The sequence below is a fragment of the Ursus arctos genome, unplaced genomic scaffold (genome assembly GCF_023065955.2).
Source record: "Ursus arctos isolate Adak ecotype North America unplaced genomic scaffold, UrsArc2.0 scaffold_7, whole genome shotgun sequence".
Taxonomy (NCBI): domain Eukaryota; kingdom Metazoa; phylum Chordata; class Mammalia; order Carnivora; family Ursidae; genus Ursus; species Ursus arctos.
In genome coordinates this window covers 65,305,236-65,323,810 of record NW_026623089.1, presented here as the reverse complement: position 1 = coordinate 65,323,810, position 18,575 = coordinate 65,305,236, and the positions used below count along the sequence as shown (strand labels likewise).

The 18,575-nt window shown below is 43.1% G+C and overlaps 1 protein-coding gene across 2 annotated transcripts in view; it reads right to left on the bottom strand.

Moving 5' to 3' along the window:
- Nucleotides 1–16,455, bottom strand: part of RAB4A (RAB4A, member RAS oncogene family) — a 54,661-nt gene extending 38,206 nt beyond the window's left edge. Inside the window, exon 1 of one of the 2 annotated variants that reach the window (XM_057308448.1) lies at nucleotides 16,206–16,455. In XM_057308448.1, the coding sequence (XP_057164431.1) occupies nucleotides 16,206–16,236 (31 nt within the window). In that variant the 5' untranslated portion in view covers nucleotides 16,237–16,455. The remainder of the gene's footprint in view (nucleotides 1–16,205) is intronic. The other variant, XM_026504224.4, reaches the window with a different exon arrangement.
- Nucleotides 16,456–18,575: the final 2,120 nt, after the last annotated feature.

Genomic DNA, 18,575 nt, shown 5'->3' with positions numbered 1-18,575 from the left:
ATCAAAAAGATAAAAAAGGAATAACATGAAAAACTCCACACACATTAATTCAACAACTTAGATGAGATGGACCAATTCTCTGAAAACACAAAGTACCACAATTCACCCAACACAAAATAGACAAAATTTAAATAACCCTATAGTGATTAATGAAATTGAATTTATAATTTTAAAACTCACAAAAAAGAAATATACAGGCCAAGATGGTATCACTAGAGAATTATATCAAATATTTTAAAAAGAACACAATTCTATACAACCTCTTTGAGAAAATAGAAGAGGGAACCCTTCCCAAGTCATTTTAGGAAACTGATATTTATTATTACCTGACTTTTTTATTTAAATATTTTAATGTTATGTATTTAACATATTAAAGATATGTTGTTTCATATACTACATAAAAGTAATATATTAATATAAGTATATATTAATACATATTGTTACATAATTGCATATTACATAACATAAAAATATTTAAAATTTTATTTACATATATTTATTATTACATGGACACCAAAAACCAGAAGACAGTATTGAAACAAAACAACTACAGAACAATATCTCTGAGTACTTAATAAAATACTAGCAAATACAATCCACTAAATGTTTATATTTATAAATACAATTATACACTATGACCAAGTTGGCTTTATTTCAGGGATGAAAGGCTAGTTCAATATTGCAAAATCAATGTCAGTATTAATAGGCTAAAAAGAAAAGTCAGATGAGCACATCAATTGCTGCAGAAAAAGCATTTCACAAGAGTCAACGTGCTTGTGATAAAACTCTCAAAAAAAAAAAAAAGAACAGAGAGGAACTTTAACTTGATATAGAGCATTTAAAAAATCTACAGCTAACCTTATACTTAACGATGAAAGACTACTTTCCCTCTAAGATCAGGGACACAGTAAGGATGTGGGCTCTCACCACTATTTTTCAATACCACACAGGAAGTTCCAGCCAGTGCAATGAGACATGAAAGGGAAACAAAGGCACACAGATTGAAAAGGAAGAAATAAAACTGCTCATACTGGTGGGTGATATGATTGTGTACAAATACAATTCAAGGAATCTCAAAAAACAAAACAAACCAAAAAATCTACAACCCATAATCAATTCATCAAGGTCAAGATTACAAAATATAAAAATCAACTGTATTCCTAATACTAACAATAAACATGTGGGCATCAAAATTAAAAATATAATGCCACTCACAATCACTCAAAAAATATACTTGGGGGGCACCTGGGTGGTTCAGTCAGTGAAGCCTCTGCCTTCGGCTTGGGTCACAGTCCTGGGATCCTGGGATCGAGTCCTGTGTGGGGCTGACTGCTCAGCTGGGAGCCTACTTCTCCCTCTCCCTTTGTCCCTTCCCCTGCTGGTGCACACACTCTCTCTCTCTCTCTCTCAAATAAATAAATAAAATCCTTAAAACAATTTACTTAGGTGTTAGTCTAACAAAACATATAAAGGACTTCTATGCTAATAAGTACACAATGCTGATGGGGGGGATCTCAATAAAGGGAGAGATATTCTGTGTTCCTGGATTAGAAGACTGGACACAGTAAATATGTCAATTCTCCCCAAGTTGACACATGTTTATAAAGTTTCTATTATAATTCTGGCAAAGCTTTTTGAGTATAGACAAGCTTATTCTAAAGTTTATACGGAAAGACAAAAGAACTAGAACAGCTAAGGAATCACTTTACCTGATTTGAAGACTTCGTAGCTACGGTAATCATGTCTATATGATACCGACACTTGGAGACACAGATCAATGGAAGAGAACAGAGAATCCAGGAGTAGACCTACACTAGTCATCCAACAGATTTTAAAACTGCAAAAACAGGCACCTGGGCGGCTCAGTCGGTGAAGCGTCTGCCTTTGGCTCAGATCACGATCTCAGCGTCCTGGGATTGATCCCCGTGTTGGGCGCCCTGTTCAGCAGGGAGTCTGCTTCTTCCTCTACCTCTATCATTCCCCTCTGTTTGTGACCTCTCTCCCTCACTCTCTCAAATAAATAAATACAATCTTTTAAAAGAATAAAACTGCAAAAACAATTCAATGCCAGAAAGTTATTAGCCTTCTCAACAAATGGTGCTAAAGCAACTGGACATCCATAAAGGGAAAAAATGACACTTAAGTCTCATACCTTACGCAAAATTAACTCAATTTAGATCACAGACTTAAAGGTAAAACATCATACTATAAAATTCTGGGGAAAATTAGGGGAAACTCTTGAGGATCTATGGAAAAGCAGAGTTCTTAGGCTTGACTCCAAAAAATAAGCCAGAGAAAGAAAAACTGATAAACTGGACTTCATCAAAATTGAAAACTTCTGCTTTGTAGAAAATTTTGGGGGCACCTGGGTGGCACAGTTGGTTGGGCATCTGACTCCTGATTTTGGCTCAGGTCGTGATCTTGGGGTCATGAGATCAAGCCCCACATCAGGCTCCGCGCCTGGTGCTGTCTGTTTGAGATTCTCTCTCCCTCTCCCTCTGCACCTCCTGCTTGTGCACTCACGCACATACCCTCTCTCTCAAATAAATAAATAAATCTTGAAAAAAAAGGAAAATTTTGTTAGGAGAATGAAAAGATAAGCTACAGAGTGGAAGACTGAAAAAATACATATCCAACAAAGGACTAGTATCTAGATTTTACACATTCAAAAAAACCCTCAAAACTCCACAGTATAAACTCAAACAATCCAACTGGAAAATGGTCATCACGTGGAGAGACATTGGCTGAAAAAGATAGGCAAATGGCAAGTAAGCGTGTGAAAATATGTTGAGCATTATTACCCAATTAATCAGGGAAATGCAAATTAAACCATAATGAGGTATCACTATACAACTACCAGAATGGCTCAAATAAAGACCAGTGACAACACCAAAGGATGGCAAGGACGCTCAGAAATCCTATCACCCACACACTGCTGGTGGAACTACGCTTTTGGAAATTCGTTCAGTTTCTTAAAACACTAAACATGCAACTAGCATCTGACTCAGCAATTACACTCCTAGGCATTTATCCCAGAAAAATTAAGATTTATGTTCACACAAACCCTGTACCACCAACGTTTATAGTAGCTTTATTCACAATAGCCCCAAACTGGAAACAACCCAGATGCTCTTCAACAGGTGAACGAACTCTGGTACACTCACACCAAGGGACCCTCCTGAGCAGGAAGAAGCAATGAACTGTTGGTATATGCAGTAACCTGGACGACTCTCCAGAGAAACAGCCCCGAAAGATTATGCGATGCAGGATCCCACTTAAAAACACTGTTGAAACGACAAGATTATAGAAATAAAGAACGGATTACTAGTTGCCAGGGCCTACAGAGGGGGTGGGGGCAGGAAGGAAGTGTGTGCCTATAAAAGGGCAATAGGAGATCGTGGTGGTGACAGAAATGATGTCTCTGCAGCTGTGGCAACAACGATATCCTGGTGGTGGTGTCTTAGGGGAGTTTTGCATGATGTTATCACTGGGGAAAACAGGGAGAGGGTAGATGAGAGCTCTGTATTTCTTCTTAAAACTGTAAGTGAATCTATAACTATCTCAAAATAAAGAGCTTTATAAAAAATAGAAGACTAGGTGATAGTATCAAACAATGTAAGTTTACTATGCACAATCCTGAACTGGAAGAATTACCAAAGGATGTGCTTCAGGCAGGAAATGGGCAGAAGGAAGGGGGCAGGTAAGGAGCCAAGCTGTCCAGTGTGCTATTTTTGGTGTGGAGAGATCTGTGTTTGGCTAACACAGATAGAACCAAGCACCGCAAGGGGTAATGAATTATTCCGTGTAGGTGAGAAGACTCCAACTGTATGAGGAGTTTCCGTTGATGGCCCTCCTGTTTCCGAGGGGATCCGGAATTCACACACCTCCCTGTAGCTGAGCACCAGGAGACAGGGGGCCCCATGCCCTCACCTTCAACCCAGGGGTCAGGAGTATAGCCCGATGTTCTCTCCTCAGGGAGGGAGTAGCTGAGGTTTGCTGGCCTCATGCCCCCATCTCTGTGGGTCCAGTAGAATTTGCATTGATTTTACTGATTTATTTTGTTTTTATAATCTGTGGGGCTTTACTTTCTTCTTCTCTTTCCTTGCTTGAAGTTGAATGACATACACATCAAATACAGAGTATATGTTCTATACGTCAAATGTACGGTGCTTCACAGCTACAAAAGGATTTAACAGGAGCAGGTAAATAGCCATATTACAGAATAATTAAGGAAGGAAAACTGCCCAGTTAGGTTATATAAGAAGATAACCTAATATGAACTAGTTAAATAATTATGTCTACTTAACTCAGATTTGATGTGGTTTTATTACAATGGGTGTTAATTTTAAGGCTCAAAATCACAAGGAGGTTTTTTGAATCCAATCTGTGATAATGACATTTACCTGATGAGGGTTTCCTCAGCATAAATGATACCTGAAGGTGGGGGAAAGACCATATCCCAAAATAGAAAATCTAAAATGAATATGTGCTACTAATGGGCTTTTAATTTTCCAAGAGAAATTTAAATGAGATAATAGAAAAGGTATAAAATAAATAGAAATGGGTGTCCATTTAAAACTCAACCATTCGGACAAAGATGGATATACTGACCATGGAGTAGAAATCCAGAAATAAGCCTCTGTATTTATGACTGAGCAGGTATCACAAATGCCTGGGAGAAGAAAATAGACAATTTGATAAATGATACCTGGACATCTGGGTATCCATGTGGGGAATAAATGTGAAATCGGACCCCTACCTGAAAACATCCACAAATATTGTTTTCAGGTAAATTAATGCAAATGTAAAAGGCACAATTTTGAAAGACAGGGAAATTCATTCATCATCTGAAGGGGAAAGGAAAGATTTCTTAAACAAGGTACAATAAATGAAAGCAAAGAGGAAAAAAAAAAGTCAGCCATTCAGGAACTCAGACAAAATACAGATCAGGAACAAACGACCTCCGAGCCGGCTGAAACAGCTAACACAGAGCCAAAGGACCAAGGCTACGGGAGAAAGCTCGTTCATTTGGAACTTACCGACTTGTCTTTAGATTCATTTCAAGGAAACTAACTTCACAGACCACAGGCGATCAGAAGCATATACCCTGCAGGACTGTGAGCTACAGGCACGATGGCAGTCAAGTGCTGACAGCAAAGGCAACCACTGACCAGGAAACGCGCCAGAAAAGTGACTCTAACAGCACAGCACACTTGTTCAGCAATTGATTGCCAATCATGACCTTGAATCTTCCAGAAAATTAAGTCATAGTGAGTAGACAAGATGGCCTCTGCCTTCCTAGTTTCTCCCATGAACAATGGTTTGGCTTTTAAGATTTCCGAAGGTCAGAAAGGAGGCAAAGGTGGGTGGCCTTGACCACAGGATTCGGTCCACGTTTCACTTCCTGGCAGAAGAAATTTATCATGCTGGGACGGTGGAGTCCTCTGAGAGGATTCTGTGGTTTCTGGCTTAGGGAACCAGCTGGTGTGTGACACCAACAAGGGAGATAATACTGAAGGTTCTGAGGAGGAATCCATTTATGGCAAAGTAACGTGTACAGATCCAGAGAGATGAAACTTAAAATACCTGTGAGCCAACATGGTGGAGATTTGGGAAGCAGTCCTCCTAAGGGAGAGGCTGAATAAGACAGAGGTGCCAAGTGTCCACTGGGTCTGAGCCCCAGGACCGCACATGAATTCAGCCTCGCCGAAGGTCGTGGCAAAATCAGTCGGCTAAGATTTAAGCAGCAGGGTGTTGCAGATGAAAAGTACTGACAACCCTTACGAGAAACTTGGCTGTGATGGGAAGAAGAGATGGGGTGTTCAGGGGCACTGCAGAGTGCAAGACACACAAACTGGAAGTTACCAGGAGCCAAACAAAGGATGGCTGGTGGTGCAAGTCTGAAAACTCAAGGGATGAGAGCCAAAGTGGAAGGCAGGGATTAGCCTCAGGCACGAAGAGAGACCTCCTTGCCTCTGAGAGTACAAGAGAAGGCTCGAGGATGAGCATGGAGGAAAGTGACTTCACAGGTTGGAGATGTGGTTTCCTCAGCAAGACTGTTCTCCTTCCCTGTCACCTACCAGACAAGAGAAAACGGGCTTGAACAGATTAGTGAACGTTTAAAATAGCAGGTGGAAAGAAAGGGCAAGATGGCCAGGATAAGAGAGAGGATCGCTCAGTACTACTGAGTGCCCTTGGAAGCAGACCACAAATCCATAGTGAACCTGACCTAAAGAGAGCTCTGTCTCTACAGCAGCAGGCAAGGCAGGTTGGGAAGCCAGGGCTGGGGATCTGCAAAGCACGTACAGCTGAAGGACGAAGAAGGAAGAGGCGAAGGAGAGGTCGATGGTGTCCTCTCTGGGGAGGGAACAGCTCCTCACCTGACAGAAGGGGTGGGGGTGTCCAGGAGGCTGGAGCTCCAGTGAAGACTGGGTGGGAGTGAGCAGAATGGGACATGTGAGCAGCCAGGGAAGTGAGTAACTCGAGTGGGGGTAGAAGAGAAGGTGCCTAGAGACGAAGTTAGGAACCGGACACTAAGCAGCTGACCGACCCTTCTGCAGGGACACGGCAGGCTCCCAGGAGCAGCGAGGAGCGGGAGACGCCAGGTGACCTTGTAGAATACGCAATAACCCCAAGGTCATCAAGTAACAGCAAAGAGAAGGAGCTAGCAGAGCACAGAACAGAAGATGGCATGCACTTCAAAGAAAAAAATGTTCTGGTGCACTGGTCAGAGGAGTTCAGCTGCAAAAGCCTGGTGAAGTGTTGGTTTAGGAGAGGGAGGAAGCTTGGGCAGCCGCAGAACACGCAGACCTGTGGAGGGCACGTAAAATCAGGAAAGGGAGCTGGGAAAGATGACAAAGCCTAACTCTGGCACTCTGCGGGTCTGAGCCTGACTTAAACGCCAGCAGAGAGGAACTGTGACTTCACGGATCTCACACGTGCAGCACAGACTCCGAGGGCTGCTCTAGGTCTGTGGCATAATCTGTGCTTCTGCTGAGGAGCTCATCGGGATCAAACCTGCTGCGGGCCGGGTGTGTGGACGCAAGTCCGCAGGTGAGTGAGCCCGCTCAGCCACCCAGCATCGAAACTGCAAGTTCCTAGTTGTTGTCTACAGGATATAATGACATATAAAAAAAGAAGCAATTCTTCCAAAGTAGAAAACTGTCCAGAAAAGGAAGTCAGTGGCCAGAGCAGTACACAGAAACAAAGAAACCTAATAAGAACAATTACCCTTAAGCAGGAAACAAGTTTGGATACTTTAAAGAGTAGAAGTTCCATCGGCTTTTGATACATGAGGATAAAATTATATTAAGAAGGATAGGTGGTTTGTGAAATGTTTCAGAGAACACTCCAACTAGTGTAATCAGAAGAGAAAAGTTGAACAGTTAATTTTTTATTTGAGGATACATACACAAAATACTGTCTTTCTGAATAGTTACTTTGAAGAAAGCCTTAAATACTACAACAGTACTTGCAATTACATAGACTGAGAAATTACACAGAGAATTACATAGATTCACAATTACATAGATTGCAATTATATAGATTGAGAAATTACATAGAGAGATTATGCAGATCTGTGAAAGCATCGCTTACAAATGTTAAAGGTCTTCCACATTAGTTTGGGAGGTACAAGCTTTGGTCCCTGCTACTTCCTACCCCTCAGTTAACCATGGAAACAGAACAACAGGTTAATACCAGAAGAATCTTCAACCAGTATATACTCAGAAGGCTTGTTTAGTCACGCAATAGCTAGAAATAACACTGTTCTTGGGAAAAAGTAATAGGGAAAATTAACTTTATTATTATATAATACATACCAGAGAAAATACTCAACTCACAATGCTTTTATAGTTGTAAACATTTAAAGGAACTTGTTTACATAATAACAAAAAACACTTTAATATCGATTTTACCAAAAGTTTTACCAATGTCTCGACTTAACAAATGTCTCTACAGAACTGAATATAAAAACATAATCCAAAATATGGACTTCATTCTTATAAAGGTATAGTATCCTACATTATGTACATATTTATGACAAAATTACTCAAGGTGCTAATATATGAAAAGTGGAAAAACAGCTATGGGCACCAAATAGCCAACTTCTGTTTGCCCCCAAAGTATTATCATGGTCACAGTGACTCTGCAGAGGAACGTTAGTGTTCAAAACACCAAGTATTTTTAGTGCATTCACAAAGACAATGAGAACTAAGAACAAGTGCAAGTGTACCGTATTTGCAAAATGACAAGAGAAACGTCAATTTTTCTAAGAAGACAAGGGACTCTAACGTGTGTGCGTATAGCCAGTGTGGACGGAGGCCCATGCTCTCTCTACCACTGGGCTGCTTTCTCTGACTACTTCCTCACTGGCGGAGGACGGGCGGGAAGGAACATTTGAGTCCGCCATTTTCAGGAAGATCATTACCTGGAACAAACAGCTCAAAGTAAACTGTAGCTTACATTTTTTGGAGACCGTGGTAGAGGCTGTTGTAGTAGATGTTATCTGCCTAACAGCTACTCCCCCAAGGACCCAAAGTAACAGGTGAACGTGACCCCAAAACTGGAGACAGGCTTTGGTTATTTTAAGCCAATTATGGTCATTCGGAGCCAGGGACTAGAGTAGAAATAAATACCAGCTGAAGCTACACAGTGCGAAGTGCTACCCTGGCCACATAATTGGTCTGGGGGCAGGGACTTGACCCAACGTGGCCCCACCAGATGGAGAGGAAGGACTTTTACTCCGTAAGTGCAGGAAGGAACTCCTTTTGTCCATGGATGTAACACGAAAGCACACCAGATTACAAAGAGTCGTCATTTTACAACCGAGGGGGATGAGGCTCACAGGGCTGGCCAGGGGGGAGACATGGGAAGCACTTAGGTCCTTGCCAACACAGCCGGGCTCTGGAATCAGCCAATCCTGCAACCTCCTCATCTATAGTTACTTGAAAACAAAACAAAACAAAACGTTTTTCATATTACCGACAGCATTTTGAGTTGGGTTTTCCATCACTTGCAGTAGGAAGCATTCTGCCCAATAAAATGACCAAAGAGCTAATCACTGATTATTTATTAAACAGAAATTTTGTTAAGCATAATTTTAAAGTCTTTCATTTTTTGCTCATATAGAATCAATTTATAATCAGAAGGTTTTAAGTAAGCAGGGATTTAGACGAGGGGAGTTCATTCAACCACTATTTACTTGGTAACCACCAAATGCCAGGCATTTGAATGTTTAGTGACCACAGATTCAGATCATCTGCTACATCTGCCACCACAGTAGGGTTCTGTGCCCCTAAGAGCCCCCTGGCTCCTGAGCAGAGGGCCAGTCTCCCCCCAAGGTGCTTGATGGATACACCAAAGCCTCCAGAGCTCGTCCACATCCACCTCCACCGTTGACCAGCTTCCACCTGATCAACATGTTCTCTCCTTAGGTTCATTCAACAGGACGGCAGCTTTCCAGCCCTGCCGCTCCAGAAAGCCGGGGAAGTACCGCCATAGCTCTCTGCTCCCGTGCACTGGAACTGCTTCCAGATTCCAAGTCTCAGAAGGGCATCTATTTCTTAAAGGATGCACTGTGTGACCTCTTTAGTTCAAGCAAATGTGGTAGGTGGAAGAGGGCTGTTCTTTTTTTAAGATTTTATTTATTTGAGAGAGAGAGAGAGAGAGAATGAGCCGGGGGAGGGGCAGAGGGAGAGGAAGAAGCAGACTCCCTGCTGGGCAGGAAGCCCGATGTGGAGCTTGATCCCAGGACCCTGAGACCATGACCTGAACTGAAGGCAGATGCTCAACCGACTGAGCCACCCAGGTGCCCCTGTGGAAGAGGTTTTAATTAAGAGTTGCATTTATATTACACACAATGTAAAATTTGTTTGACTTCTACCATAAAAGAAAACTATGTCTTAAAGTCGGTTTTTCTGTTAACCTGGCTTTTGTTTCCTATTCTGTACCTGAGAGGAAAAACGCTACCTCTCAAATGGAATCACATCAAACGTGCTTTCAGCAGTCCCTGACGGCTGTGTCTAGGAGCCGTTCACAGCACCAGGGACAGAAAGTCACCTCAGCAGCCCCCTGCTTTCAAAGAACTTATGGTCTCATCTTGAGAGAAAACTTTTCTTTGTCACAACTGAGATTTGATCAAATTATAAAACAGATACGCAAAGTCCCTGGGGTGCCTGACTGGCTCAGTCAGTAGAGCGTGCGACTCTTGATCTTGGGATTGTGGGTTCAAGGCCCAACACTGAGTGTAGAGATTAGTTAAAAATAAATCTTAAAAAAAAAAAAAAAAAGATATGCAAAGTCCCCAAAGGCAGTGCAAAGATGTAGTGTTTATTCGATGAGGGCTCCTGTAATAACAGGTGTATGCAAATGAACAAGAGAAACAGTACTGTAACTAAGGGAGCACACTACATATAACAATATTTTAAATTATAACACAGGAGAAAGAGATGCTTTGCTTTAAAGTTCCCAATTTTTCCCACATGATTAAAAATTCATATTTGAAAAATTACAAACCTCCCTCCAAAATACATCATTCATAATTTATTAGCACGTTATGAATAGTGTATCCTGCCCCCATATCTAAATATTGTTAGCTGCTTTTAAGACTTAAATGCCAAAGACACAGCACATAAGAGAAATAGAAAGAATCAAAAAACTGACATCACTAAGTATTGTCATACAAGAGTTTGCCCTTTTGAGTAGTGTAGGGGTGCCCTTGGCTATGGCAGAGCCACAAAGCATTCTTTCTCCAGGCATCACAGCCATCATTACGCTAGGGATGTATTGCTATTGGTCAAATCTCTCACCATAAACTTATTTTGGTTTGGAAAGCTTACAGGAGGGTTACAGAGGAAGAGCACTTGCAGTTATACAGTGTTTGATTTATGTATTACGGTGCTATAGTACGCCATTCTTTACATTTACCCTGCTTTGTCCATCCTTTAAGTAGCAATATCTTGCATGTCATTTTAGCTTTTAAATTATATTCACAGCTACAAAGAAGCAAAAAAGTATTCTTCAAACTTACAGAACTTAGTCCATTATCAAGATCATACTGATAGAGGAAGCAGTGGCAGAGACAAGCACTTCGGAACACAGGATTCATAGGTTTTCCCTCAAACTATTTCGACTGGCATGTATCCTAACGGTATTCTCAGGAATGGGGAAAAAATCCATTCCAACAGTCTTGAGAAGAAATTCAAGAAACATCAGCTTTCTTCTCATTCCAAAGAAATATTCAGAGCAAAGAACATCAACCAGTGGCCTGGTTACATATGATAAAGTGACGACTACAGTACTGAACCTTGCAAAAGAATCCTACCATGGCTAATTCCATACAAAGGGCCCAAAGTGCAAGATACTTTTCAAAAAATGTGGGTGACACGGTCCTTAACAGAAGAGATATTACCACGATTATTGTCAGAAATAAAGTTCACATTTATGCTTACACAGAGTCATTTCTCAAGGAGCACAAACAGCTTTGGAAATACCATTTACTTACGTCACTATGATATCCCTACGAAGCTGTGGCATATGTTACCAGTAGTCTGGGTCCCCAAATAAATTTTGCGTAGAGCCCTTCCGACATACCACTGCCAGAAACCACCGAGCTCATCCCTGCCCGAGGAGCTCGCGTCTGTTCCTGCACGCGAGCCACAGACGCTGCTTCACGGCAGCTCCACGGCTGCCAGGCCGCAAGAGGCCAACAACCAGCTCGGCTGCTCAAGTCCCTGTAGCGAAGAACCTCGGGACGATGGGGCTTCTTGCCTTATAATCCACTCACCTGGCCCCAACTTCACCTTCCCTTGCCTCTTCTAGGGTAAACGGTAACCTGAACTATGTTAAGGGATCAGTTTAAAAGACAGAAACTGACTGGACTCAGGAGATAGGATGATGAAGAATTAAAAATGGGTTTTCACTTTCTCTTGGGTAAATGGGTACGTGGGACAAACAGAAGGTTGGGGAGCAGGTGTGGGTAATTAGTTGGGTTTGGGACACATTGTGTTCGGATTGCACAGACCATCCAAATGGAATGGTTAGGTAGGGAGCTGAATCTAAGCTTTTAAGCCTGAGTGAATGATATGACTGGAAATAAAGATTTAGGAGCAAGACATTCACAGGCAAGAACTGATATGCTATATAGTTAAAGTGACTGTGAAAATTACCATTAAGTTTTGCTTTTCTAAAGAACAGTATTTTCAAAGGTCTATGATATTGGAGCCATCATATAGCATAGGGTCTTGGTAATCGGGCCCTGGACCAACAGCACCTGCCTGGGAGCTGATCAGGTGTGGAACCTCCATCCGCCTCACATCTACTCCATCAGAACCTATGTCTCCACACACCAGAGGACTCAGGGGCACACCAGTTAGAAACCCACTGGTGTAGTGTTCCCCAAACTCACCCATTTGCAGCAAATGAGAAAAAGAAAAATACGAACATTAAACATAATAAGTGCATTCAATTTAGAGAAATGTCCTGTATCCTGATGTTATATGCTTCCTTTGTTTTTTGTTTTCAAGATTTTATTTATTTATTTATTTGACAGAGAGAGAGGCAGCCAGCGAGAGAGGGAGCACAAGCAGGGGGAGTGGGAGAGGAAGAAGCAGGCTCATAGCGGAGGAGCCTGATGTGGGGCTCGATCCCAGAACGCCGGGATCACGCCCTGAGCCGAAGGCAGACGCTTAACCGCTGTGCCACCCAGGCGCCCCTATATGCTTCCTTTGTTGACCTTGTTTACACGCCCTGTCGTTTATGAAATTAATGTAATGGCTATCTTGGTGATTTCTCTAACAGTAAGTTATTTTATACTTTATTGGTACCACATAACTTTAGAGATATTATTTCCTTTGCCTAAAATATCCTCCTCAACTATTAAGCCCCAATTTCTCCATGAGTTCTATTCTAACTACGAAAGCCTATGTATTAGTTTCCTAGGGCTGCCATAACAAATACCACAGACTGGATGGCTTAAATCTAGAGAAATTTATTGTCTAACAGTTCTAGAGGCTGGAAGTCCGAAACCAGGTGTCAGGAGGGCCATGCTTTCCCAGAAGGCTCTAGGAAAGGAAACTTCCTTGCCTCTTCTAGCTTCCGGTGGTAGCCAGCCATCCTTGGTTATCCTTGGCTTGTAGATGTATTCCTCCAATCACAGCCTGCGTCTTTGTATCACATTCTCTCTGCATGTGTCTATGCCCAAATTTCTCTCATCTTACAAGAATACCAGTCATTGGATTAGGGCCTACCCTAACCCAACAGGCCCTCATCTTAAACTGATTACATTACACCTATTTCCAAATAAGGTCATATTCACAAGTACCTGGGGTTAGGACCTGAACATATCTTTTGGGGGATACAATTCAACCCACAACAGTCAATAATGATATATTTTTAAAAGAAAATCTCTTGATAATTCTCCAAATTATGTGGTAAATACTATAATACTGTTTTCAAAATAAAAATATTAAGACTATATTGTAATAAAAATCAGCACAAGACTCACCATTTGTGTTCCTGTTTCACAAATTGTGTTCACTGTAGAAAGTATAAACTCCAAAGTGCAGAGATTTATCTTAGATTTTTCCTCAGTGGTAGACTGCTTTAGTCCTTACTTTTTTTCCCCTAGCATTTTTGGCACCACTTACATTTTGTAGTTCCTTTCTGACCATCATTGCTTGGTACTACCTATCCAACTTGTTTGTTCTAGCTCACAAGTCTTGGTGTCAGGAATTACTTAGGGCCAATTTCTGACTTCCCAAGTCTTAGATGGCTGGAGTTCCTCAGGAAGTTCTAAGCCATACTAACTGGCCAAGGCTTTAAGAATGCTGTGAATCTAACAATAATTTGGGAAACACTGTTTCAGTTTAGAACTATTCAGATCCAGGGTTTCAATCTGAAACCTAAGATTTCAATTTTGTATTACAATATTATATACAGTATTCAATATTATATAGAGTATGTGGTTATATAGTTTCAGGGCAGCAAAAAGTTGAATACTACTCAGTCTATGGAAGGTGAAATATTGTCTTAATATGCTAAAAAACAGGTAGATACAGTTCATTAATGGTACTTTGTAAACACTGCTTCTTTATTTTTCATCCTATCCCTGTCGAGCTAAACAGAGCCTTCTTTTCTGGAAGAGAAAATGACCGTAGAGCACAAAGGAGTTTAAAGGTTAGGCACACATTTCTTTGCCAGCTATCTACCTAAGAGGCAAATGATTGGTTTACTTTTGGGGGAACAATGCTGTGCAAATATGTCAATGATAAATGAAGGTGACAGCTTAGGACTTTTGGCTGATTCTTATTTTAGGTTCACAATCTCAACTGCCACATTTGCTGTTTCTAAAACTAATTTTCTATTCCATTAGTTTCCTCTAATTACCTCTATTAGAGGAAAAGATGAAATTGCAAGTAAAAAAGTAAAAATGTATTTGGGAGGTATCATAAGAATCCTGTTGGTTAAAGTCTTTTGATCATCATTTAATCAGTTAATCTGTGATGCTCAAAAGTTCAATTAACTGTGTTTAAAGTGAAGTTATTTCATATAAGACAAATGAAAAAGCTTTACCTCCCACACTCTTCCAGTCCTTTCTTACTAATTCATAATCCCCATTTGGTTTTCTTATTTAGACTTTCCACCCCTCCCTAAAGCTCCTTATCTGGGTTAAAGAAAAAAAGTGTCGGGTAAGGAGCACTTGAAAATAAAGAAAAGCAAAAGCACAGCCAAAAATTGCTAGAGAAATGTATTTTCTTTACAAAATCTCTGACTGTGGTTCTCTATAGGGAGAACCAGACCACATGGATGCACTGGACCATTTGCAGCTCTGACAACACGTAAAATGCCATCGACTTCTGGAGGATTTCCTAAGCCTTCTAGGAATAGATATAATGCCCCACGTGGCACCAAGAACAAGGCAAGCACAAGTCACAGGAGGGGCTGAAAGTGAAGCAAAGGCACTGTGACCTCACCCCTCTTAGGAGAAAGGTGGAAACCTTCCGAAGGCCCTCTGCACCTCACCCTCACCTTTGGCCCACTGTTTAGCCTCCCCTTACCGAAGCTCCATTTCTCTCTGTGGCTGTCTGGACCTGGACATCTGCTGTTCTGCCATGCTGACTGGTTACTACCTCCTGGGCTCCCCAGTCTGGGTCAGGTTTCCTTCTAACATCCTTTCCTAGAGCACAATCCTTTAGAACTCCTGCCTGGAGTTTTAACTACTCGTTCGTTAGTGTCATGATGGCATTAACTCTGTATCCCCCACTGACTGCATGCTCCATGAGACCAGAACCACGCCTGTTGTGTTGCCTGCAGTGTGGACAGCGCCTCCTAGCACGTTGCTGGCTCCATCATCCATTCCATACTTATTTGTTGAACAAGCAGCAAGCATGCCAGCACAAGTGATCTGAGTTCAGGTACATACTTTTGAACTTGAACCTCTCCCTGGGATTGTAAAACTCCCAAAGTCTTAATCTGAGAATGCACACATCTGAACAAATGATCAGAGACTGGTAAACATCTCCTCAAGCCTGATGCAAAGGAGACGTGTAGGATATTATTTATTTTTACCAAGCAGGGCTAAAACAAAACAAAACAAAAACACAGTATATGGGAAGGCTTTCCATTACTCAAAAATTATTTGTGGAGGCCCCTCCAGGGGTAGCTGTTTTAGGGGAAGCAAGGATTAAACAGATAGGGCTCTGTTTCCAGGGTGTTTGTGGTTTTAAAAGGCACATTTATAAATAGCCGTAATGCAACCCAGAAAGGACTAAAAGCCCGAGAGACTGAGAAACAGAGAAATAAATAAGGCGAGAGGTCTCCGAAGGAAGATATGGATTAGTCTATCGATTACTTCTCATTGTAACGCCAGGGCAAAGAAAGGAATTCCAAACCAGGAAAGGTCAAGCTGGAATGTTCGAGGAACACACTGAAATGCAGGCGTCGCCCTAAGTCCTTCACATCCCTCGCTGGGGACGACATCGGAGAGCAAAGTCTTGAACTGGCTTCCCAAACCCTGAGCTACTGAAACTGGACTAAGAAAGGGAAAAGCCTACGGATGCGAGCGCGGAGAAAAAGCAAGAGGAAACTTGAAAAAGCAGATCACGTAAATGCTACACACAGGCGGGCCCGCGCCCCCGCGCCCCCGCCATCCGGCCCCCGCCGCCGCCCCGCGCGCCCCCGCCCGCCTCGCCCGGCCGGCCTCGTACCGTAGGTTTCGGACATGGCCGTCTGCGACATCTTGGGAGCGGCACCGCCTCTCGCCCGGTCACCGGCTGCAGCTCGGGCCGGGCCGGCGGGACGGAGGGTGGGGTCGTCCTCCGCGTCTCGGTGGGAACGGCTTGGGGCAGGGGACCGGAGGAAGGAGGGGCCCGCGGTCCCCACGGCAACCGCCGGCCACCCCGCGGCTGCGGCCCTGCCGGACTCCCGGCTCCGCGCAGGCGCACGGCCTCCGCCTCCCACCCCCCACCCGCCCCGCGCCGGGCCCGGACGAGGACCAGGAGGAGGAGGAGGAGGAAAGGGGGCGCGAGGCCCGGCCCCCGTCGTGGTCGCGCGTGCGCACGCAGCCCGCGGCGGGCGCTAGGCGCGGGGAGGCCAGGCCGGGGGGCTGGTGGCGCCGGGCAGGGGGGCGGGGGCTGGACTCGCGGCTCGGGGAGGGCGGGGCGCGGACGGAGGGGTGCGGCTGGCCAAGGTCGGGTCGCAGGGGTGGGGAGGGGCCTGCGATCCGTAGGCTTGGGGGTGACCGAGCGTTGGGGACGGCGGGGTCTAGCTCTTGGATAGAGGTGGCCAAGTGCCTGCAGTGGGAAGACAGTCCTGCCTGATCGGCGCTCCTCAGGAAAGACTTTGTCGTCATTAGCAGCTCTCAGGCAGGAAAAGCCTTCCTTCCACAGAGACTACCTTCATGATCAATCTGGGAACGTGGTTAATGTGTAACTAGGTGGCAGTAGACCCAGGTGTCCAGCTTGAGATCAGCCCCGTGGGCAAGGGAGCTGGCTTACCCGCGGTGAAACTGAGCTTTCGCTCAAACCTGCCAGGCCGCTGCCTGTAGGGCTCAGCTGGTGTCTGGAGGAAACTATCAGAAGCTTAAGGTGCGCCCAGAAGACCATAGACATTGGCCCCTCTGCATCCCACTGTGGGGGAATCTAGCTTACAGGCAGGAAGCATCTCTTGGTCCTCAACTAAGGTTAGGAGTGGTTGACTGGGTATTTTGATTTAAGGCGCAAAACTGAATTCAGAATCCCCTTCTGCTGGAAATGCAGAGAGAAACATTTATTAGGAAGAGAATTTTGGTTAGGAGTTTGCTCCATCTGAGCATGATCAGGGCCACATCCTGACTTGTAAGACCCAACTTTATTCAAAAGATACAGTAGGATACTAAAAATATGCCTTGGCTAAGTTCCTAAGTAACTTGGACTATGGGGAAATGCTAGTAAATACATTTTTTCCTAGTCCATTTGGCTCCATCCTCCACATAAATTGGCATCAGACTTGACTGAGGCCTGCCCCTCTTCCCCAATAGCCATTTGGCTCTATATTTTATTCTTTCTGATCCTAATAGCAAATTAGGAAGAGAGAGAAGGCCCCATGCTGAAATATTGTGATAACTGTAATTTCCTAGGATGATTTTGTATGTTTCTTGTTCAATAGCTGAGATACTTTGTTGCTTTCTTATTTGGTTTTCTGCATGTTTTAATTTACACTACTGAGTATAGCAGGCTAATCTGATTGAAATTATCTCAGAAGAAAGACAGGGATCCCATTCTTTAGCTCTGTTTTCTTCCTGCCAGAAACTTCTGTGGATAAGAAAGGAATCACTGGGTTACAGTGATTGCTGGGTTATTGACTGAAACTGGACCTCAAGATCTCTGAAACCTGGACAGAGTGATAGAAATAAAAATTAAGCTGCTATTTCAAAGCTGAGAACAGTTTTCTATTCTGTAGACCATGAAGACTTACATATACCTTTGGGGAAAACTCTTTGTTTTGGAAAAACTACCCAAAGAAACCATTTAGTTTGCAAATAAAAAGCCAGATATCACAACTGGAAAAGGAAATACTTGAGCTGAGATTTGAAGGAGCTAAGTTTTTTTTAATAATAGTGTGAAATAGTCCTCACATCCTAGTCACTGGATCTTTGAGAGAAAATTAATTTATCCTGGAAACTCTCAGAGACCGCTTTGATTCTGAGGTGCTGTTGATGGTGTGAAAGGAAAGCTTATTGCAAAATTAGTGTTTTCTCCAGTTATTTTCTCCTTTCTCTTTAGGGGAGGTTTGTGATAGAGTAAAAGTAGGTTTCCAAAAGCCTACGCGCATTGGAGATTTGTCTACAGGAAATGAGGGGAGAAGGATTTCTTCCAACCCACTCCTCCTTAGGTTGATGGGTCCTGCAAGTAGCTGGTACTTTCCTTTTTTTTTTTTTTTTTTTTAAGATTTATTTATTTATTTGACAGGAAGCAAGAGAGGGAACACAAACAAGGGGAGTGGGAGAGGGAGAAGCACTGAGCAGGGAGCCTGATGCGGGGCTTGATGCGGGACTCAATCCTAGAGATCCCAGAACTCTGGGATTATGACCTGAGCCG